We start from the raw sequence: 24,908 nt of genomic DNA, 5'->3' as shown, positions 1-24,908 counted from the left end.
CGAAGAGAGAGGGGGGAGAAGAGAGAATGAGGGAGGGAGAGAGAGAAGGAAAGAGGAGGGAGAATGACGGGAAAGACAGAAGGAGAGAGAGTGTGAGAGAGAAAGAGAGGGGGGAGAAAGAAGGACAGAGAGAGAGAGAGAGAGAGTGAAGGGGGAGACAGAGAAGGAGAGAGATAGACAGAGGGACACAGAGAGAGGAGAGAAAAAGGACAGAGAGAGAGATATAGACAGAGAAAGGGGAGAAAGAGAGACAGAGAGAATGAGGCGGGGAGAGAGAAGGAGTCAGCGAAGGAGAGAGGGGGGAGACAGAGAGGGAGCGAGAGAGAGAGAAAGAAAAGAGGAACAGAGATGGAGAGAGAGAGAGGGGGAGGAAGAGAGAATGAGGGAGGGAGAGAGATGGAGAAAGAGAGCTACTTTATTGATCCCAAGGGAAATTCGAGAAGTAGAAAGTAAAAGGTGCTAGTTGTATTCTCATGTCTGTAACTGAGATTAAAGTGTCACGGTTATTCAGATGTTTTTTTAAAAATATGGTGTTTCAGAAAAATTTTAGGACCTTCAATATCACAGCCATCGGTTTGGAGAGGCTGTGGTGCGGCGTGTTAAGTGTAACACACGAATGAGACTGTTGCCGGTTCAAAGTCCTAACTGAATTGGTGTTTTTCAAGTCAACACAAAACAAAAACGGAATAACTAAAAGATAGACCACTTTAATGTCGTACTGTGAAACTTGAAGTATCTGTAAAATATTGAACTCAAATACAGACTCCCAGTACTCTTCTCACATTCATGGACTTCAGGCATAAAGGTTCCTTCCTGATTTGCAGGATTTGGCCTGGCAACAGTCCTCCGTTGTCATGGCAATAACACAATTTAAATCTTTTGCACGCGAACAGGACCTCCACGAAATCAGGAATGAATAATTTGCCATCATAACATTCTCTAGACCTATATTATTTAATACAGATGGGAGTCGGAATGCAGATTTTTCTTGTAGTACAGTGTGTTCTTGGGTCTAGTTTCAAAAGTACAATGTAGGGAAACTATCTCTTCCCCGTCATCTGCGAGCATGACGTCATCACAGTCCAGAATCTGAAAATCCCTCCCTGGGTTCGTCTTTGGTCGCGTCCTCTCACCTCTCTGCTTTCATTCACACTTTCTTCTCTCGTGTTCCAGGGAGGAAAGATCCCGATCCGCTGGACCGCTCCGGAGGCCATCGCGTACCGGAAGTTCACCTCCGCGAGCGACGTGTGGAGCTACGGCATCGTCATGTGGGAGGTGATGTCGTACGGAGAGCGGCCGTACTGGGACATGAGCAACCAAGATGTAAGATGGATTTTATATTGTTATTTGATATTCATTAAGGCCGCAAAATTAATAAAATAACAATAGTGGATCAGATTTACTGTATATATTGCTTTTTTTGGACACTCAAAATGTTTTTAAAGGTGCACTGTTTCTGGAGAGTGTTTGTTGCTATGGAGATGTTAGTACTTGGGTTTAAATTGTCCACGTTATGGCATTAAACTAAGCTGTCTTGGATTTATTCAACTACAGATTGCTCAAAAATATCTTAAAAACATACACTCTTACTGTGAATGAGGTCACCTTTCCATAAATCTAACCTGTAATTTGGCTTGCAAGTCTCCAGGTTCATAAGTTTATGGCCATACTGTGGAACATTCTAGACACAAGGAAAACATGGAAACAAGATGACAGACCCTCCACAACACAAGTTACACAGTGCACCTTTAATCACAATCCCAATCTAACCGAAATCGCGATTTGAATGAATGCAATTCACAATTTTTTCAAGTACCAGTACTATTATTTCGTAGTCTGATTCATCAGCCGGTTTCACTTTGTAGAAACCGTCTGACCTCGCAGCATTAGAATTCATTCGGTAGGCGGGAACTTTTTTTATTTAACCAATCGTTGCTATTTGGTCGTGACATATGTAATGCATCACTAACAGGGCTAACTGGTATATTAAGCTTTTCACAAATTGCGTAGGAAGAAGGACAATAACGTCTTTCCCCTTGATGAAATTAACCAAACATTCCCTTTTTTACAACTTTAAATCCTCGATCTCAAGAATCGTTGCCAACACAGAATGTATGGCTCTTCGCCGATTGGCTGGTGCCCGAACTCGCACTTCCAGGGTTCTTGCAAACCGTCCAGTGTATTCTGATTCCTGACCTAGTCGCTGGAGAGAAATGAAATTGAGTGGAGGCACTAGGTGGCGCCAGTTTTGTTAGTAATTTATTGCGCAAAACACAAATTCTTACTGTGAGTGGGGTTGCCTTTCCACAAATCTAACCTGTAATTTGGCTTGCAAGTCTCCATGGAGATTCTTAAGCTTATGGCCATACTGTGGAACATTCTAGACACATCTTTATGGAGACAAGCAGATGACAGACCCTCCACAATATAAGTTACTATTTCGTTTAATCATAATCTAAATGAAATCACAATTTGAATGAACATAATTCACAATTTTTCAAATCAATTCCTCCACGAACAGCAAAATATCGTGCCTTATTCTGCTTAAAAAACTGTTAACCCCGTAATTTAAAAGGTTTAACTTTTGGGTTTTGGGTTAGTCACATGCTTGTTTCTATGGAGATGTCATTGCTTTGCCTCGAATGTTCCACAGTATGACATTAAACAGCTTTACATTTACTCAATTGGAGGCGGTTTTATAGCTCAAAAATACCTAGAAAAACATTTGACGGACCCTCAACCAGAAAAGTGACATAACATAACGCACCTTTACAAACATGTTCTGAAATGTGACCGGTGCCGTATATATTTTTTGCAGGTGATAAAGGCCATAGATGAAGGCTACAGGTTGCCCCCTCCCATGGACTGCCCCGTGGCCCTGCACCAGCTCATGTTGGACTGCTGGCAGAGGGAGAGAGCTGACCGGCCAAAGTTCGGACAGATTGTGAACATGCTGGACAAACTGATCCGGAACCCCAGCACCCTGAAGAGGACCGGGGGCACGGACTCCACCATACGGTAAATATGAACAAGGATTGAACAAAGGAGTGGTTTTATTATTTTATTATTTGCTTATACGTGTAAAACTACATAGCCAGCTCTTAAAGGGTCTATATTACATTGTTTTCTGATCTTTTATAATGTTGTTTCGTCATCACAAACATATCTGGAGTTTTGTTTTGTTTCATTCACGCATGTTCAACAGATAAATCCTGCATATTTAGGCTTCTCCCCCCCAAAGAAACACTCTGTTCCATCTTATGTGATAATACAGGAAAGGGTACACTGTGTTTTTAAACTTTTTAGTACTTAAAATTAGGGATGCAACAATATTCAATATAATATCGAATTGTTCATTGTAGATCTCATGATTCAATACAAGTGTTAGTTCAATATGCACGTGTCCCTCCATGTGCTTTGTGTTGTAATTTATTTTGGGCCGAAAGGAAAACTGTTGTCGCAGCGTCCTCATATTCAACGAGAAAACAGCCCCATATGGACTTAAAGCTGAAATATTCTAACAGATGTGGGTTTTATCTTTCAGTCACTTTTTATTTGACATTGATAGACTCAGGAATGACAAAGATAATCAAATACGCTCATAAACGCCTCCGTGACGCGACTCGTGATGTACGCAATCTTTTTCTTAGTCTCTACCTCTACTAAGTTTTACTCAGAAAACATCTGTTGAGACATTTCTGTGTAATATAACATAGTTTTAGTGTCCAGAGACAGGATGGGAAAGCGCAAAGTGTCACAGAGTGTAGCAGGCCAGTGTGGGAGGAGCTACGTACCGTCTCTGTTCGAGGCAGCAGAGCGTCGCGGACACAGGTGCGCAGTGAGAAGGGGGAAAAAAATTAATCAAATCATCATCAAAGGAGGAAAAGTCTGATAATGTAACTCCCCTACCACTCGATACTATTAGTAGATTGGCAAAAAAGAGGTGCAGAGTGTTTAAGTGCAGTACCATTCACTTGGCTTTGTATCAGGTAGATCAATTTTGACTTTGTTATTTTATAAGTAGTTCAAATGCTGAAAAAGTGTGAGCACCCTTGTTCTAGATATAGTAGTTGTTAGGTTATTATAGAATTGGATCTGGTGTTTTACGCTTACATAATGGGTGTGATGTTGGTCTTAATTTTCATTTAAGTGGTCTTAAAAAGGTCTTTAAAAAAGTCTTAAATTTGGGGTAGTCAAACCAGGAGACACTCTGATAATAAAAAAGGTAAAACAGCCTGAGAAAGCACTGTTCTTATTTTCACACTGAATAAAAATGCTGAGAAAAAAATTATATGAGATTTTTTATTTTTTTGCATCTTAAAACGTATCGAAATCAAATCAATATCGTGACCCGTGCACTGAGATACAAATCGAATTGTGGGAAAACCATATTGTTGCATCCCTAAGGGTCTGCCACTTGTCTCTATGGACATGTTATTGCTTGGCCTGTAATGTTCCATGGTATAGCATTAAACTTCTACAAACATCTCTATGGAGACAATAAGATGACTACCACTATGGCTGCGTTCAGACTGCAGCCTGAAGTGACCCAAATCTGATTTTTTGGCCTCTATGCTCCTGTATCTGATCTTTTAATGACAGTCTGAACGACACAGATCCGATTTTTTCAAATGTGACCCAGGACCACTTGGATATGTGCTCCTGAAACGATACATATCTGATCTTTTGACATGTGACTTCAGTGTGAACGGCCAAAGTGCATTCATTCGACCTACACGTTATCAACAAGCCACAAACGTCACTATTCTGCGCTGAAGTAGACGAAAATTGTTAATGAACTCCGTGTCACTGAAGCGAAGCACATCACCACTCACCACTCTTGGCTACGTCTCTGCATCCACACGTTCCTTTCAATGGACGTTGCTGCCGCTGCCCCACAAAATGCCACGTCCTTCTCCTTCTCAATCTCCTCTATAAAACAAGTAAGTTGTTAATGTTCTGGCTCTGGTACGAGAGGAACTTTAAAATCTCCAGGTGATCAATGCTCGCGTCCATGTTTGGACAACTTCCGTAAACACAGAGCACGCTCGCTGCGGTTGACGTCATCGTGTCTCCAGTGCACATGCGGGACACTTTCGGGCTGTTTAACGTTCACACTGGGATCACATACAAGTCGCATTAAATTGGAAATGTGAACGACCTCGCAAAAACATCGGATTTCACAAAAAAATTGGAATTTAGCGTTAAGCCCTGCAGTCTGAACGTAGCCTTAGTCACTGCTCATAGTTTTGTTTTTTGTTTTGTTTTTTTAAGGTAGACTAAGGTAGCAATGAAATTACTTGCAACTGAATAAATGTAAGATAGAAGTTAAATGTCATACTGTGGAACATTCCAGGCAATGCAGTCACATCTCCATGGAGACAAGGTGATGGTCTCCACACTAGAAAAGCTACACAGTGCACCTTTAAGTTAGTAATAAAAGAAACCATGTTTATGCCCATTTGGTGGATTAGAACTTTTTTTTTTCCACTACCTCCTTAAGTCACATCATTTCTGGAGTAATTTGGACTTCAGTACTTCTTCCAGTCTAGTCTGTTAGCGCTTTAACTTACCTTGAACAGCCCAGTATTTACAACCACTATTAAACACCGTAACCATCACAAATAGACCCCGTAATGAATCGCACTAAAGCTTGCGTGGCGTCCCATCTCGACGGCGAAACGGGGGACAGGAGAATTACGAGCTGACGCCGCGTTAAAACCAAACATACCCCGCGCTTGGATACCATTAGTGTGAATGAAAGGCCGCGCTCGGTGTTTACAGAGTGGACAGGAGCTGTAGACGGCCTGTTTGATTTTAACAAGTGTGTGTGCACAAGGACCCAATGCTAGAGACCAGAGGTAATTAGCAGGAGCGGTGCATTTACAAGCGTAGGAAATTAGATTTTTTTTTTTTTTGAAGGAAAGAAAGTTTTATGGTGTTTCCAGTGGTTTAAAAAGCACAAGATTGGTGGTGCGCTAACTTAAGTAGATCTGAAGTTATGTTGAAGAGTTCAGACCAAATAAAATCTGGTTTAGTCTTTGTATTATAGATTTGTCATGACTTGGCTGACCCAGTTTTAAACCTGGTACAATCGTGGTTTAGATAGACAGGAAGAAAAAAAAAAAATAAATAAAAATTTGAAATCTGGTTTAGGCTTAGTCGTGGCTTTGGTCATAATTTTGATTTAAGAACCAGTTCTGGTTTAGACCTAGTTTTTGGTTCAAGTCCAGTGTAGTCCAGCTATACTAGTAGGTAGTTTTTAGATAAACAGACACATTTTAAGATGGTGGCTGATGTGAAATTTGCAGCAACAGAGCAACTACTGTAATTTCCAGACTAAGGAGTTCACTAATGAGCCACATCAACAAAATTTTAACAAAATTTAAAAATTGTACATTTATAGGCCACAGCTGAATATAAGTCGCAGGTGTCCACGTCTTCCAGAACGTTTTCAAGTTCGGGCCGTCTGCTTTTATCGCTGCATCACTTTATTAGAAGCAGGGTTCAAAGTGTGAGAAAAAAGTAGCAGCTTTTAGTCCGGAAATTATGGTAATTCAGCCACAAAATCAATGAACTCTTTTGGTCAGCCCCATACCTGGATAATAAGTAGTAAAAAAAAAAAAATCAAGAAAAAATCTACAGTGAATTACTATACAAAAACATAGAAGCATTTGACATACAATTGTTGCCAAATGAAAACAAAAATCATTTGATGTCCGGATATTTAAAAAATGGATTAAAAAATATTGCCCATTAAAGGTGCATTGTGTAACTTTTCTGGTGTCTGGAATATTTCACAGTATGGTAGAGACCAAACCAGACCAAGTTACAGGTCAGATCTGTGGAGAGGCAGTCAGAACGCCTGTTTTTCTAGGTATTTTGAGAAACAGGCGTAATTTAGTAATTTAGTAAATGTAAGGTAGAGCTGTTTAATGTCTTACTGTGGAACATTCAAAGCAGAGGAATGACATCTCCATAGAAACAAGCAGCTTCAGTTTTTATTTTAAAGTGACAAACCTAAACTGACCTCACAAACTAAACTTTAAGATGTGCTGAAGTGAGAGAGTCAGCAGAGCACGGCGAGACACAACCTGGCCCACACGTCCGCTTTAATGTTTCATGGACGGCTGCTCTGTGTGTGTGTGTGTGTGTGTATGGAAAATAAGAGGTGAGAAGAATATGTAATATGTAATTCTGTCAGCGCCAAGGCCAAACTACAGAGCCATATTACAATATAAAAAAGGACTCGACAGCGCTGTAAAGACCAACCGACTGTGTGGAGGTTAATGTTGTCTGTGAAATAAGGATTAAACAAGTGTGTCACCCAAGGGGAACTTTATGTTAGGTTTTTTGAGTTCCCGGTGGGATAACACAGAAAAGGTTTTTGCATAGGTTTTGGAATTCAGTGGTTTAGTCCTGGTTTAGTTCTGGTTTAGTCCTTGTTTAATTTTGGTTTAATCCTGGTTTAGTCTAGCCAGGCTCAATTTCATTTCTCTCCAGCGACTAGATCAGGAATCAGAATACACTAGACTCGGGGTGGGCAAACTTTTTGACTTGTGGACCACAAAGGGTTCTAAAATTTGACGGAAGGGCCGGACCAGGAGCAGATGCATGTTTTGGTAATCTATCTCATAGGGAAAAAAAATAAAATAAAAATCGAAATATCCCATAATTGAAAATCATTACAAATCATTACAACAAATTAAGTCCCACGATATTTACTATTCATTGAAATAACTTTTAAAACACTGAAAATTATTATTATTATCATTATTATTAATATTATTATTATTATTCAAGGTAGGTGGGCCGGATTAAAGGTTAAAGATTAAAGGTTAAGATTAAGATTAAATATTAAAGGGTCGCATATGGACCCCATGACGTAGTTTGCAAGAATCCTGGAAGTTGTAGACTGCTCACTGGCCAATCAGCGAAGAGCTGTGAAGCCATGACTGGGTCCCTTTTGTGGTACAGTACAACAATAAACAAAGCAGTCGAGATGGATGTAGACGAAGCCAAACATTCAGTGTTGCCAACAATTCCCGAGATCAAAGATTTAAAGCCGGAACAAAGAGAATGTTTGGTGAATTTTATCAAGGGGAAAGACGTTATTGCCCTTCTTCCTACAGGATTTGATGCATTACATACATCACAACCAAATAGCAGAGATTGGTTAAATTAAAAAAGTACCTACCATCAAGTGAATGAATCCTAATGCTGCAAGGTCAGACAGTTTCTACGAAGTGAAATCGACTGACGAATCGGGCTAGGAAATGATAGCACCTGTACTTGAAAAAACTGAATCGCGTTAATTCAGATTGCCATTTTGCTTAGATTATGATCATGATTAAAGGTGCATTGTGTAACTTGTCTTGTAGAGAGTCTGTCATCTGCTTGTCGCCATGGAAATGTGGCAAGAATGTTCCACAGTATAGCCATAAGTTTAAGAATCTCCATGGAGCCAAATTACAGGTTAGATTTGTGGAGAGGCGACCTCATTCACAGTAAGAATATATGTTTTTTAAGATATTTTTGAGCAATCTGTAGTTGAATAAATGCAAATGTAGTTGGTTAAATAAAAAAGTACCCGCTTACAGTCGAGCGAACGAATCCTAATGCCGCGAGATCAGACGATTTCTATGAAGTGAAACCGTCTGATTAATCAGGCAAGGTTTAGTCCTGTTTGTTACAATTATTTCACCTGTTTAATGCTAAAGTTGCTAGTTTAAAGGTATCTTTTTGGGAGTGGAGGTCTGTCATCTACTTGTCTCCATGCATACTTCACTTTGTCTGAAATGTTCCACAGTTTGGCATTAAACCTACCTATCTTGCATTTATTAAATCACAGGTAAAATACTTTCTTACTGTAACCAACTTGGTCTTGGCCTGTTTACATGGAGATAGACAAGTTTATTAAGCATTTTATTTAGTACTTCCGTGAACACAAGCACCAGAAAAGTTACATGGTGCACCTTTAATGTATTCATTTGGTTAAAAATCAAGGTTGCATTATGTCATGTACCTCCATGTCAGTATTAAATGTCTTTAATAAAACATCTGATAAAAATAATAATAAAATGCAATTGCCTCTGGTGTTGTCATGGCTGGTGTGTATCCGTGTGGACATCATTTCTGCAGAGGAGATGTGTAAGAAATCGGATCATTGCTGCTCTATGACACGGATTGTGACTTTTACTACGTGAGCTCAGGCCGTGGCACTGAAATGAAATGTTTCGTGAGAGGAAATAACAACTCCCTAAATCATTTTACAGCGAGGCGAAAAGAAACAGACCAGATAGGCATCTAACTGTGGCGATATATGAAAAAGCCCTGGAAAACTTTTAGTACAAAACAACTTTACTCAGGTATATATTTTGTAAAGTCAACAAAATAGTTATTCTAGTCATATTAGTAGTACTAGCATTAGTAGAGGCAGGGTTTTCAGTCTTTTTCACTGACAACATTTCAAAACTTTTCCATGACTTTTTCATGACCTAAAGTGAATTTTCCATGACTTTATGGAACACCTACATGTGTAGAATTGAGTATACTTTTAGGGCTATATATGAAATGTTAACCCTTTCCACTCTTTCCACTTATAGTAGTGTTTTTAACATTCAAAATACTGTCTGTGCATTTATTGTCGTCTCTTTTAAACAAAAGGCACATACATCATAATGGCCTCATGAAAACTTAACAGAACGCTGTAGTTGCGTGGAAGAGATACTAAAATCCCATGACTTTTCCGAAACTTACATTGAATTTACACAATTCCATGATTTTTCTAGGCCTGGAAAATTACATTTTCAATTTCCATGACTTTTCCAGGATTTCCATGACTGTGTGCTTGGCTATTACTACTTCTGCTAACTAATAATACTACTATATTTGCTACTGTTAACATTACTACCACACACATGCAAACACACACATGCACACACACATAAACTACTGTTATTCTTTTTTATCTCAGTCACTACTTCTACTGCTGCTGCTGCTGCTGCTACTGCCATGTTTAAAGTTTTGTCAGACCATGTGTTTAACATTGTCATTAGGACAATGGATGAATTGGAGATGTAGTGCTTCTAACTGTAACCCCCTGTCCCCTTGTGTCCCTCAGCCGATCCACCCCCTCTCTGCTGGAGCCGGCCAGCCCAGAGCCCCCTCCCTCCTCTGGGACAGTGGAGGACTGGCTCAGGGCCATCGGGATGGAGAGATACAGCGACAACTTCACTGCAGCGGGATACACCAGCCCAGAGGCCGTGGTGCACATGACACAGGAGTGAGTAGAACTCATGATATTGGTGCTTTTCAAATCCTACAATGTGACAATGTCATTCGCTCACATGGGGACAAGAGACAGTGATGTTACAGCTGCAATTTTGGACTTATTGTTATGCACCAGTCCAGTTTCTCTGTTCCAATACTGATACTTTGGCTCTAAATATCTGCCTCACATATCAATCCATACCACAATAGAGACTGAAAATAGCATTTATTTGCCAGAAACACAAATAGCTTCTAGAAATAAAATACAAGTGTAATAGCATTTAATAGCATGAGGCATTTTGGGCCAGTAAATCTTATTACTCTAATTTCAACACTATTCCCACCAAAATCAGCTGAACCGATACCTTGGAACGATATCTGACCCTTCAAAATATCGGTGCCAGTATCCGTTAACATTATTGTATCAGTGCATTCCTACTTGTTGTTAGTCTATTCTGTGTATTGTCAGTGTAATCTAGATGTCAGAGTCAACTATGAAGGGAAATTCTAAGATTTGTTATGTTACTGTGTTACTGTGTTTGACTTTGCTCCAAAAAGATCCCAGGATTAAGTTTGATTTTGTCAGTTCTGTTCTGTGTAAAGTCTGTAAAACACATCATACTTCTCTTTGTTTTCATTGTCCTCCGTCCTAAACTCCTAAGCTCCTCAACTATGTCTGCTTTTCCTCGTGTTTTTTCAGGGACATGGCTCGAATCGGCATCTCCTCCGCGCCGCACCAGAACAAGATCCTGACCAGCGTCCAGGGAATGCTGTCCCAAATGCAACAAATGCAAGGAAGAATGGTTCCCGTTTGAGACAGGAAAAAGCTGGAGGAACTTGGCAAAACCGACTTCTTTTCTTATAAAAAAAAATTAACAAAAAACAAAAAAGATTAAGTATAAAAAGAGACACAAAGCTATGATGTTATAGTTTACCTCACCCATGCACTTTAAATTGGATTTTTAAAGAAGAGATGTCGACGATGAAGAAAAAAGTGGAGGAAATGGCACTTTTTGGGACAAATCTGAAACTTTTTTGTTGTTTTAGAGAATTTGACTCTTTTTCGGCAACATTTATGGATAGATAGACGAACGAACGGAAGGAAAGAGATGTGCTTCCAAGGATAATTTGGAGTGCCTTTAGGAAAACCGGAGAACTGGGATCGATTCTTCCACGTTTTGGAGCGAAGAACTGTTGTTTCTGGAATATTGAGAGTCATTTTTCCATCAGTTTTGTTTTCATTTCAACTGTAGTCATAATTGTACATGAACCTTGATACGTGGCTTCTCAGACCCAGACGCCATGGTTTTCAATCAGCTGGATCTGTTTGGATTTAAACGGAGGATTAACAACAGCGAGCAGGTTGACGGTGCAATTCCCGACGGACACAGCAGCTTGGAAAACTTGGAGAGCTTGTGTTTTGAAGAACTTTTCCAGGATATGTTTTTTGCTTGTTTTGCCCTCAGGATGTGGCAAAGAATGTTTTTGATCTTCCAGAAAATGCCCCATGTCTTCCCAACAAAATTATCTCCTAAACCGTGTTAATTTTTCGGATCCGTAAGCTTCTTTTGCCCCGTGAACAGGACTCAGAGCCCGGTACAGGTGGACCTATGGGGGCAACAATGAAGGAATATTGTGGATGTATTTTTGTGGATAGAATGCAGTAGAAACATGGAGAGGACCACAGCATCGAACCTGAAGACTGTTCACAAAGGATAATTGAAAAAAAGGTGAGATTTTCTATCAAAAATGTGTTTCTGAATTTAAAATATCATAATAATAGTGATTGAGAAAAAAAAAATTCTTATTATACGACAACAGTAGGTCAGTAACTATAACTGTCGTCCATCATCGATTCTAGGGGTGTGCAAAAATATCAAAATATCGATATATCGTATTGTGTAATGTTATGATACAGTATCCATATCGTGAGCTGCTGTATCGTTATATATCACCAGGAGCATTTTTTTTGTATATTTTACTGAATTATTTTGTTACAACGCTACAGTTTTGTTGCTTGTTCAGAGGAAGGAAACTTGTTTATGCGACACATTTGACATTTTGATGATTAAAATGGGCGTTTTAGTATCACAGCCATGATTTAGCCTTTATTTTTTATTGAACCATATCAAATCGATTTGAAATATATCGTATTGAATTTGAATATCAAATCGAAAGCTCTCTATATGGAGATATGTATCGTATCGAGATATGTATCGTATCATGGCCTATGTATCGAGGTATGTATCATATCGGCTACTTCTGAATGATACCCAGCCCTAATCGATTCCCACTTGGACCAAGTCCTGTTGTTGTGTCCATAGGCAAGACATACCAAAAGTTACATTCATAGTGCTGGTTAGTTGGGCTGAGTACAAGTATAAGGCATTTGTATTGCTTATTTTGACGTATGATTGGTAAAGTATAATTGGTTAATCAATGTTTAAAGTATAGCACGTAAAGGTACACTGCGTAACTTCGGCATGGCAACTGCTTTGCCTTGAATGTTACATGGAAATAAACTTAGTTACCTCAGTGGAGACAAGTTACCGGTCAAAACTATGGAGAAGCGAGCCTGCACATAGTAAGAATTCATGTTTTTCAAGGTATTTTTGAGCTATAAAACACTCTAATTGAATACATAAGGCAGATAAGGTTAATGCCCTATAGTGGAACATTCCATGCAAAGAATAACATTTTCATTTTTTCTAGTCTTACAAGCCTGGGTTGATGTAGATGTTTATAAAGGGGAGGGCATCTAGTAGTAGTTTATTCGGTCATTTTGCAGCACTACAAAACAAAACATACACTACAACCCCATGAATCATGACCAAAAGGGTTTAAGTTGTAGTAAAAATACTTATTTTTTTGACCAAACCACATACAAAAAACACAGAAAAACTGAGATTGATGTAGATTTATATCAATACTGGTGTCAATACATTTCCAATTGTATTTATCTATTATTTTTTGTTAGTGATGTTTACATTTGCACAAAAGTTGGCTGCAGGTTCTGGGATTTATTTTAGTTCCTTGAAGAATAATTTGTATCCTAAATTAGTATAAATAAACATATATATATATATATATATATATATATATATATAATAAAATTATATGTATGCCTAAAAACATGAATAAATATATATAATTTCCCAAAAGGTTTAATTAAAATTCCCTTCTGTTGCTGAAAAAAATCAATAAAAAACTACTTCGAATGCCTAACCCTGTAAAACAATGACAGAATTCCAAGAAAGAAAAGCAGTGTATGAACAGCAAGTTTGCATTTCCAATTTCACTTGCGAGTTACTGTATATATAAGAGACAAAATATAAATTAAAACTAACAAAATACTAATACTGATACAAACTCTAACAGAAATACAACCACTTTTTCTGACTTCACATATGCAAAATGATATCTGCCAGTTTAACTTCAGATAATACACAGCTGAAGTGAAAACCCCAAACAAAGCGAGGACATATTTATCCCTCGACTGCTGTGAGACTATTTTGCCGTACAGTTATTTTCTGAAGTTATGTGGTTAGATTCAGCCTTGGTATTGCTTTTTAGTCGTCCATAAATTCACAGCGGCATTACACCGTGTAGCTTCGTTCTGTTTTTTACTCCTCGGTGAACGGCTGCGCAATCTCACCAAACAAGACCACTTACAGTCTCGCCAAGTTATCAAACGCGTCAGCTCTCCGTCCACTTTAGACTTATTTGCTGAAAAGTATAACATCCGTTGCCTCTATTCCGCACTTTTTAATGAGCTTGTAGCGGCTGGTCCCTCTGTGCTATTGCGTAAATGGGATTGCCGGGCTCAAATGGTGCATAACCTGCTGACTACGCCCGATTTAAGTTTTATTAAGTTCATAAATTTCTACCCGCCAAAAGTGGGACGCGCTCGTTAATCAAATATTATCGTTAAAGGGTCGCGTTTAGTCGATACAGTGGCTATTTATAATCTTATTTGTAGATTTGAAGTGGGACTGCAGGACTGTGTAGCGGCGATTAATTCCAGTGCTAAACATTTGTCATTAGCATGCTAGCGCCGTGCTGCTATCAAAGAGCAGGGGGCTATTGATCTGCTGTGCCCGATGGAAGTGTCGTGACCTGGGTGTAAATCGACAGCATCTGTGGGGCTGTGGGACCAGGCACGAGCTAAAGGGAGCGAGCTAAAGAAGCTAACTAGTAGGGCTGTGCAAAAATATTGAAATATCTTTATATCGTATCGTTTAATGTGATGATTCGGTATTGCTATCATGGCCTACTATACCGATATATCACCAAGAGTATATTCTTTTGGTATGTTTTACTAAATTATTTTGTTACAGTGCTACAGTTTTGTTTGTTTAGAGAAAAGAAAATCATTTATGCGACACATTTTGACATTTCATTGTTTTGATGATTAAAACGTTCGTGCTTCATATAAACTTTGCACAAGAAGTGTCTTTTAGTATCACAAATGAAATTGATATATATCATATTGATTAGTATTGAATTGTAAGCTCACTGTGTATGACATCGTGGCCTACGTATCAAGATATGTATTGTATTGTGGCCTATGTATCGAGATATCAAAAATCAAATCAAATCAAACTTTATTTATAGAGCGCTTTTCATACAAAAATGCAACACAAAGCGCTTAAATGTAGCATAACGTGGCCTATGTATCAAGGTATGTAGTGTATCGTAGCCTAGGTATCGAGGTATATCGTAGCGCAGCCTACGTATCAACATATTTATCATATCGTGGCCTATGTATTAAGATATGTATCGTTATGTGGCTTATGTATCGAGGTATGTATCGTATCGTGGCCTTATGTATGTATCGATCGTGTATCGTATATCGTGTGGCCTATGTATCGAGGTATGTATCGTATCGTGGCCTACGTATCGAGATATGTATCGTATCGTGGCCTATGTATCGAGGTATGTATCGTATTGTGGCCTACGTATCGAGATATGTATCGTATCATGGCCTATGTATCGTATCGTGGCCTACGTATCGAGATATGTATCGTATCAGCAACTTCTGATTGATACCCAACTCTACTAACAAGCACATGGTGTAGCTTTATGGTTGGCAGCGCTTAATTGTCTCCTTGGAGATGTCATTGCTTGTGTGGAATGTTCCTTTGTAAGACATTATACCAAGCAGCATGGATACAAGCAGGCGATAAGTTAGCCAAGTTACAGGTGAGATCTGTGAAGAGATGTTTTTTTAAGGTATTTTTAAGCAAAAAAATTAAAATAGTTTTAATAATGCTGAATACATGTAGATTTACTGCTGTGGAACATTTTTGGCAAACTGTAACATCTAGACAAGCATAAAACACCACCAGAAATCTTTACATGTGCCCCTTTAATGGGGTGACTAGATTTTCAAGATAAAAAACTGGGACATCCCTGGTTTGGGTCGGTTGTGAAATAAGTGCATAAAAAGTAAAGGAAAACTGTTCTGCACTCGACACTAATGTGAGTCAGTATAGTCACATTTTCTTTGTGTTTTGGTCATTTTTAAGCAGCTTTTCTGTATGTATGCCTCTCTTTACTGTTGGCAGGGATCAGATTGGTCAGACAAATCAGTGGTTTTGGATAAATCTGCTGGGACAGGGGACACAGGGTTCAAATAGGGAAGTGTGGTCACTCTACCATTCATTATAACTAAATGAGGTTAATAAGCAACAGTAGGCATACAAAAATGGGTAACAATACCCATTTTTGTATTGTTACTTAATTAGGGTGACCAGACATCCCTATTTATCCAGGGCAGTCTGTTTTGAGCCCTGTGTCCCCTGTCCAAGCAGATTTATCCAAAACCACTGATTTGTCCCAGTTTTATACAAGAAATCTCCCAGGTGTCCTTATATTTGACCAATCTGATCCCTGCCAACAGTAAAGTGAGGCAAAAATTGTCATCTGTTTAGGTCAGGGGTCTCCAGGTGAGCTACATTTAAGAAACAAAAATTCCAGAGAGCTACTAATTTTAACAGTCACGGGAAATAAAGTGTACATAAAAGCCATGGCAAGACTTAGATGGGGTACAGTTGGATAAAATATAAAACATAAACCATTATTTATTTATGAATTATAGATTTACAATAATAGTAGGCATTTAATTGATCAAATTTGAGTTATTCAGATACATATAATTCAGAAATCCCTTGGCGAGCTACTTAGAAGTGGGTGGAGAGCTACTGGTAGCTCCCAAGCTACAGGTTGGAGACCTCTGGTTTAGGTAACATACAGAAAAGATGCTTAAAAATGACCAAAACACAAAGAAAGTGTGACTATACTGACTCACATTTGTTCCGAGTACATAACAATTTTAATTATGCACTCGTTTCACAATTTTATTATTACCAACCACCTAAACCAAAGATGTTATTTTGTTTTTTATTTTGAAAATCTGAAAATACCTTCCTGTAAAAACTCTTTTCATTTTGGTACCAGATTTCCAATGGTTGATATCACAATGTCAAATGATCAAACCTAAAACTTAGATAGTTGATTTATTTGTGTGCTATATCCATTTTTAATCATTTTATATAATAATACATGTGAGTTGAACGTGTACGTGAAAGAGAGTTACTGTAGTTTCAGTGGTGTACCAGAAAAAGGCCGTGACCTCTTGTGTGAGGATAGTGTACAATACTGTGTACATACAGGGGGAATAATCACTAAGTGGCTTGGGGCTGTTTAACACATGACACTCTATTGATTTTGTTCGCGTGTTAGTATGTTGTGATTAGGCTGAGCTGGTGTGAGTGGTCGCTAGGGCTGCAAAACTGAATCGATTATGATAAAATTAAAAATAAAAACACATAATTTTAATGAACCCAATCTTTTCTATGTATTTGAACAAAAGATATAAATACAGATACATTGTATAAGCAGCTCTTGATGTAGGGTGACCAGAGTTTCAAAATCAAAAACTGGGACACTCTCGGTTTGGGTCAGTTGGTGATAATAAAATTGTAAAACAAGTGTGTAATTAAGGACAACTGTTCTGCTGTTCCGTTCGGCCCATTCACAACAAACACGAGTCAGTATAGACACATTTTCTTTGTGTTTTTCCGTATTTTACCTGAACAAATGTCAGTGTATGGCTCTTTAGTGTCAGCAGGGGTAAATAACAGGGCTGCTTGGTTATGGAAAAAATCATTATCACGATTATAATCACAGTTATTCATATGATTTTTTTTTTTTTTTGTTTTGTGAAGCGATGCATTTATTCAGTCTTTCTCTCAAAAAAAAAAAAAACACTTTCCGCAAAACTTTCAAATTTAAAATAAATATAGGTTTCCCATTTCCGTGACTTAAACTGCAATGCCAGACTGAACCAAGACTGAACCAGGACTAAACCAGGACTGAAAGAGGACTAAAACCAGGACTGAAAGAGGAATAAAACCAGGACTGAAAGAGGACTGAAACCGGTTCAGGACTCCGGTCTCAGCCCTGGTCTCAGTCCCAGTTTCCCTATCACCCCGACAGTCTCCAGGCCAGTCTCGACACTCCTGGTTTAGTCCTGGTTCAGTTCGGGTTAAGTCCTGGTTTAGTCCTGGTTTAGGACTGAGACCAGGACTGGGACTGGACCAGCACCAGGACTGAGACCGGGATTGAGACCAGGACCAGACCAAAACTGAGACCAGAACTGATACCGGGAGCAGACCGGGACAAGATCAGGACTGAGACTGGGACCAGACCAGGACTAAGACTAGGACTGAGACCGGTTTAGTCCTGGTTTAGTCCTGGTTTAGTCCTGGTTTAGTCGCAGTTTAAGTCAAGGAAACAGGAAACGGCTGTTATCCGTTTTTTCCATTATTCATTCAAACACACAATCAAAAACTGAAAAAAAAACAACGAATCTTCATTTTGGTTTTGGAGACAAATAATGAAGAAAATTATTGTTTTTTTCATTTTCTCATTTTTGGTTTTGTATTGAAAAACAAATGAACGAATCATACACAGATTTATGTGGCCCAAGTATTCTCTAATCAAGCCCAAGCATCTTATAATATTTGGGAGCTCAAGTATAATAGTCTATCACATTAGTATTATTCATGTCGGAAAATATCGGAATGTTTGAAAAAAAAAAAAAAAAAGTCAAAGTAGTGGGTCGCTTGAAAAATAATGTTTACGCCGCTACTCTGACAATAATTAGACATCAGTATCTAAGTCGCAGCATATCGGAAGTAACAGCGTGTAACAATTACGAAGCATTTCATCGTTCCAATAATCAGGAAGTGCGCTGGTAGCATGCTAAAACGAACCAGTTCTGTTTTTCACGTTTTAAAGACCACAAAATCAGGTAGCTACATTAGGTTTTTCTGGTTTTGTTCATATTACACTATTTGTAAACATCGCAGCAGCCTTGATTTACCGTATTTCAGTCTTTGTACGACAGACTACTACCGCTAACATAAACAGCCTAGTCTCATTATTTTGATCCCTGGGAGACATGACACAGTATTGATTTCTCTGGCTTGTTAGCATGTTGTGATTAAGCTAAGCCGGGTTGATTGGCACTTGGATGCTAGCACGGTCGCAAACGTAAACAGCGCGGCCCTATCGTATGTTTATTTTGATCCCGGGCTGTCTGTTCCAATATTTCAAGGGCATAATTCATTTACAAAGCAAACATTGTGGTACAGTGTCAATGATCAGATCCATATTTGCCTCGATGCACCGCCTGTCACTCGTTTGGCCGGTGTGTACGACTTTTCCATGAAGTGGAGGAGGGAGTAATGTTGATGTAAAACAAATCCATAGACTGTACAAAAACCTCTCTTAAAGGGCCCCATTACGCCATTTTCTCATGTTATAATGTTGTTCCCTCGTCACAAACAGACCCGGAGTTGTGTTTTGTTTCATTCACTCATGTTTAACTCACAAATGCTGCATATTTTTAGTATGTATTTCTGTCAAACGGAAAACACTTTGTTCCAACTTGTGAGGTCATGCGGTCATACAGGAAGTGCTCCAGTGTGTTTTTAAACTCCGTACACCTTCACTAGAATCATTTGGATTGTTTCAGCTCTGGAATAGCCAATCTTTATTAAACAAAAGATAAAAATTAACTTGAAAACTATGACGTCACAAGTAGGGCTGGGCTGCAGGGCTTCAGACGTTGGCGATACGATACATACCTCGAAACATAGGCCACGATACGATACATATCTCGATACAGTGAGCTTATGATTCAATACAATTCAATACGATATATGTCAAATTGATTCAATACGGTTCAGTAAAATATAAAGGTTAAATCATGACTGTGATACTAAAAGTCTTTGTTGAAACACTTCTTGTGCAAAGTGAAAATGAAACACACACATTTTAATCCTCAAAACAGTGAAAATGTCAAATAAACGAGTTTCCTTCCTTTGAACAAGCAACAAAACTGTAGCGTTGTAACAAAATAATTTAGTAAAATATACAAAAAAAGAAATCCTCTTGGTGATATATCGATACAGCAGCCCACGATATCGATACAGTCATCATCACATTAAACCAGACATGTCAAATTTGGCCCGCGGTATAATTATATTTGTCTCGCGAGCTCATATCAAATATGTATTAGAGCTGGCCCACCGTTCTGGATTCATTGTTTAAGCAAAACTATTATTAAACATTTATTTTAATGAGAAAAGTTTTAACATTTCATATATTGAAAGAAGAGAAAACATGCACATATTGTTGAAATTTTTCAATAGTTTGGCCTACGACTTAAATCCACAGAGGGCCAAAATTAAAAACTGGGATTGAGTTCGACACCCCTGTATTAAACAATATGATATATCGATATTTCTATATTTTTGTATATCTGTTATCACAAGGTGGAACACAGGATTTTTAATTTTGGAGATGTAGACAGACTAATAATAAAGCGCGTGTGAATGAAACAAACACAACTCTGGGTATGTTTTTGATGAGGTAACAACATTCTAACACGGCTCAAAAGCTCACAAGAGTCTATTTTGTCTAATATAGAAAGAAAATATATTAACGTGCATATGATGGGTTGGACACGGGCACTGGATGTGGGAGGTAATTCCACATCTGTTACCTAGCAACCATAATCAACAAGGACAAAACCTGTTTAAATTACTCAAAAGTTACGATAAGACGAAGAAAAATAAATGACAGCACTTTTATTTTGTTAAATAAATGTTTGACCTGCCTTTTTTGTACTTAAATCGTCCCTGCATTTCAGATGGAGTTTTCTGTGTTGATGTTATAAGAGAAGGATTAAATTTTCAAAACTCACCCCTTCTTCCCATATTTTTGTACTTTTCTTATCTTTATTACACAAACTGCCTCTTGGCTCGTGTAAAACTATAATAAATATTTCCCACAGGTACTACCCCACCAAATCAAGTCATAATTAGAAAAACATGAAAATCTATTATATACACTTTATTATAAGGCATTAGTCCAAACTTAATACAAACACAATGATCTTCTATAATTCAGGTTTAAATATTGTTCTTAATATAATTTGCTTATCTTTGTCTTGCAATGACCACATGCCTGGCACCTTATTTTATAGTAACACAGGCAGAGTTTCCTCAGGCTGTCCAAATCTACTTTATTTGCATTTTCTTACAATTATTATGATTTTATATATATTTCAAAATGCTGCTCAGAAGCTCGTAAAAAATAAACAATAAAAGTAAAAGAGCTAGTTCATTTCAAACAGTTTGCAGTGGTCCAATGTTATTCACCACGATGTGTTTATAAGCCCTTTTCTTTTCAGAGAATTTCAGAGACCAAGAGGTTTTTTGTTGTCAATTAAACAAATCTAAAAACAAACTAGTACGATAACGCACACTGGTGACAATAAAACATGTAATAATTAGATGCAGACAGTACACAGTGGACTTATTTTGACCTCAAGAGTAGGGCTGGATATTATTCAGAAGTTGCCGATACGGTACATACCTCGATACATAGGCCACAATACGATACATATCTCAATACAGTGAGCTTTTGATTCGATACGATTTAGTACGATATATTTAAAATCGATTCGATATTGTTCGATAACAAATAATGGCTAAATCATGGCTGTGATACTAAAAGTCTTTGTTAAACCATGTCTTGTGCAAAGTTAATATAAAACTCAAACATTTTAATCATCAAAATGGTTAAAATGTCAAATGTGTTGCAGAAACGAGTTTGCTTCCACTAAACAAGCAACAAAACTGTAGCACTGTAATTAAATAATTTAGTAAAGTTTACCAAAAAATACTTATAAATAAATAAATAATATACGAAATAAATCATATTTCTAAAAAATAAATAAGGGAAGCCCCTTGAGATGTAGCATCTCGTTTGCAAGGGGGTCCTAATACATGAACAAAAATAGCATTTACAGTAAAGAAAGAAAAAACAAATCAAAACAGAAGAAAAGACAAACACAAAACAAAGACAACATTCACAAAACACAAAAACAGCATTCATACTATACCATACAGGATCCTAAGATATACATCTCTCTGATTTTATTATCACCACACCTATATTTGTAAATTAGTGAAGAAAAAAAGCAACTCTATGTACGACAGAAAGTACATAGAACAAAAATGTATTTTTATCGAACACTGGAGCAGGATGTTTGTAAGTATCTGAAGACTGACAACTTAAAATGGTGGATCGATGTAACTGATCGGATTGAGGAGGCGATATATATACTCTTGGCGATATATCGATACAGCAGCCCACATTAAATGATACAATATATCGATATTTCAATATTTTTCCACACATCTACTCAAGAGCTGCTCGTGGCTGCAATAAAAGACGAAGTTTGCTCAAATATATGGCAAAAAAGAAATAAAAAACGGGTAATCTGGCCCTTGAGAGTTCAGTATTTGATCTTGTGAAGTTTGATCCTTATTTCAAAATGGAAGTCTTTTAAAACAGTCCTGGCTGTAGCAGCGCTCTGAGCTCACATTAGAATGATTCATTTCGCAGGCAGGAATTGTTTACATTGAAAACCAGCGTGACTAATTCTCCTCTCTCCACAGCTGCTGCAATCCATCACAAATCAGAGCCCGGATACTTCGATTTTCCTCCACAAAAAACGCCGTCTTCCTGGTTTTTCCTCCTCTTCCTCCTCCTCCTCTGAAGCTCAAACCCGGGGGCAAGTTTCTGTTGTCAAATCGGTCACTCAGCGTCGAACTGGAACTACTATGAATGATCTCACGACTTCAAAATAAAAGACAATAAACAGAATGTAATATAATCCAGAAGACCCGCTCCAGCAAATGATGTGCTTTTATTTTGAAATGTCCATGTTTTATTTTGTAATTCTGTTTTGGTTGCATGTAAAGTAACACGCATTGGTTTGAATGGTGGTGATGTGAATGGGCTGTGTGTGTGTGTTAGTATTGTTGATAAAGTCTTGTGTTTGATGCCACTGTAGGAGGACATAACAAAGATGTATTGTTTTTTATATATTGTAAAAGGAAAAAAAAAAAAAAAAAAAAAGAGCCCCACTTTTTTGTATTTTGTATTTTTGTTTTGTCTTGAGAATATTTAAGGTGTGTTTCAATTGCAACTAAAGCATTTATTTAACACAATTTGAAATAAATACATGCACAGAGGTGGGTAGTAGTAGTTAATTGTTCAATTTTGTTAATAAAATTTTTTAGTCAAATTTATTCAGGAAAGTCAAAGCAAAAACAATGTACAAATTCAACAGTTGCGTAAAAATAAATTGCATAAGATTAAAAAATTTGGCCAAAAATTTGACTAAAATATAATCATGTTTTTTTCATTACAGATGTGTTTATTGCACTAAAAAAAAAACATACAAAAACATTATTCCTTTGGCTATAATATTCAACAGCAGGTGAGTTGATTGGGGGGACAAAGGGGTCTGTTGTCCTGGGGGGGGGGCATGAAGGGGGGGGGGCTGAAGCTTGAAGCCCCGGGGCCCCCAAATTTCTGGCGACGCCCCTGTTCAACAGTATGACTCCGCATCTATCACCATGGGAAATGTTCCGAAGTATGGTTTTAACTTTCTGTTTCCATTAAAAAGTCCCAGAAAGTTACAGATTATCACTTTAAAATTATATCGCAATACATCATTAAAAAAAAAAAATCAATTGACCTACTTCCCGCCCACCTCTATGCAAGCCCCTTATTGAAAAATGTGAAATTGCAAACATACCTGACAAGACAGTGGATCTGCAACTTTATGAAAGATGGAACATTTTTTGTTTTATTTTTCAGCAAAGCAAAATTTACAGGTTTACTTCTACGGACTGTTTTTGTTTTTTGAATTTTTGAATAACTTGAATGTTTCAGCCAATCCACCACCTCCGTCCTTAAAGTGCATATGACAGGTTTGTAACATTTGTTCATTTTGATTTAATTTGGTGGGATAATATTTGTTGTAAATATAAATTATAGTTTTACACCAATCCAGAAGCAATTTGTGGAAAAAACTGGAAAACGTGTTGATAATTACAGGAAGTTTTAACATACATTCAGCAAAGTAAAAGTGGTTTCTTAACTGGTGAAACATTTTTACATTTTTTTTAATAAGCAGTCTAACCTGTCATAGGCACTTAACCAATAAATACAACTTTTTTTTTTTTACACATTTTTATTTTCCGATGTTGAAAAATGGATGGAAAATGGACCTGTTTGAGATATGCAAGAAGGAGAACCCCGAATGTATTGTACCATCATTATCCTTTGATTAAACTTCAAAAAACAAGAAAAAAAAAAAAAGAAAGTTACTCGGAAATTGTAATGTCATGCCTCCAGATGCCATACGATCTCCCACATTTTGTACATGTTCGGACCATGTCTGTTTTGGCCTTGTTTTGTCCAGGAGCTCTAGGTACATGTAACTTATGTCATTTATTTATGTTCTTTTATATCTAGTTTGTAAAAATAATAGCCTAAAGTGAAGAAAATCAAAGGACTGCCAATGTGCATTCTTAATAAAGTAGAAATTTCAATGATGTGTCACTGATTGTTTTTTTTAAATATATATCACAGTTTTGCAATAGTACACATATCTGGTCTATAAAGTGGTGTGATAAGACAATTTACTGCAGTGTTGGCCCAAGACACTTCATCATATTAAACTTGGATTTTTTTCAAAGCTGTTCTGTAATAACTTTAAAAGATAAATAACAGTTACAAAACACATTTGGATATATATACTGTCTATTTTTGTATTCAAAGGAAATCAATTATATTTACAGTCACTGCCCTGGTATCGGTTGATATCGGGTACTGGCAGATAGTCAGTGCATAGTAAACAAGTCTTAGGTCTGGTCCCTGGTCCCTGGTCCCTGGTCCCTGGTCCCTGGTCCCTGGTCTGGTCTGGGCTCTATTGTCTACTTTCAGGTCTGGTCTCTGGTCTCTTGTCTAGTCTCTGGTCTGGTCTCTTATCTCTGGTCTCTCGTCTCTAGTCTGGTCTCTATTGTCTACTTTCAGGTCTGGTCTCTGGTGTCAGGTCTTTGGTCTCCAGTCTCCGGTCTCCGGTCCCTGGTCCCTGGTCTCTGGTCTCTGGTCTCTGGTCTCTGGTCTGGTCTTTAGTCTAGTCTCTGGTCTTTAGTCTGGTCTGGTCTCTGGTCTTTCTGGTCTGGTCTCTGGTCTTGGTC

At 37.9% G+C, this 24,908-nt stretch overlaps 1 protein-coding gene across 1 annotated transcript in view; it reads left to right on the top strand.

Moving 5' to 3' along the window:
• The window catches only part of epha4l (eph receptor A4, like), a 143,071-nt gene extending 131,651 nt beyond the window's left edge, over positions 1–11,420 (top strand). Inside the window, exons 14-17 of the mRNA XM_020918581.2 lie at positions 1,174–1,323; positions 2,819–3,018; positions 10,124–10,285; positions 10,973–11,420. Of these exons, the coding sequence (XP_020774240.1) occupies positions 1,174–1,323; positions 2,819–3,018; positions 10,124–10,285; positions 10,973–11,087 (627 nt within the window). The 3' untranslated portion in view covers positions 11,088–11,420. The remainder of the gene's footprint in view (positions 1–1,173; positions 1,324–2,818; positions 3,019–10,123; positions 10,286–10,972) is intronic.
• The last annotated feature ends 13,488 nt before the right edge of the window (positions 11,421–24,908 follow it).

The sequence above is a fragment of the Boleophthalmus pectinirostris genome, unplaced genomic scaffold (assembly GCF_026225935.1).
Source record: "Boleophthalmus pectinirostris isolate CB_2022bp ecotype Guang Dong unplaced genomic scaffold, ASM2622593v1 HiC_scaffold_9, whole genome shotgun sequence".
NCBI classification, from domain to species: domain Eukaryota; kingdom Metazoa; phylum Chordata; class Actinopteri; order Gobiiformes; family Gobiidae; genus Boleophthalmus; species Boleophthalmus pectinirostris.
Note: the sequence above shows the minus strand (reverse complement) of the source record. Positions and strands in the feature narration are given on the sequence as shown.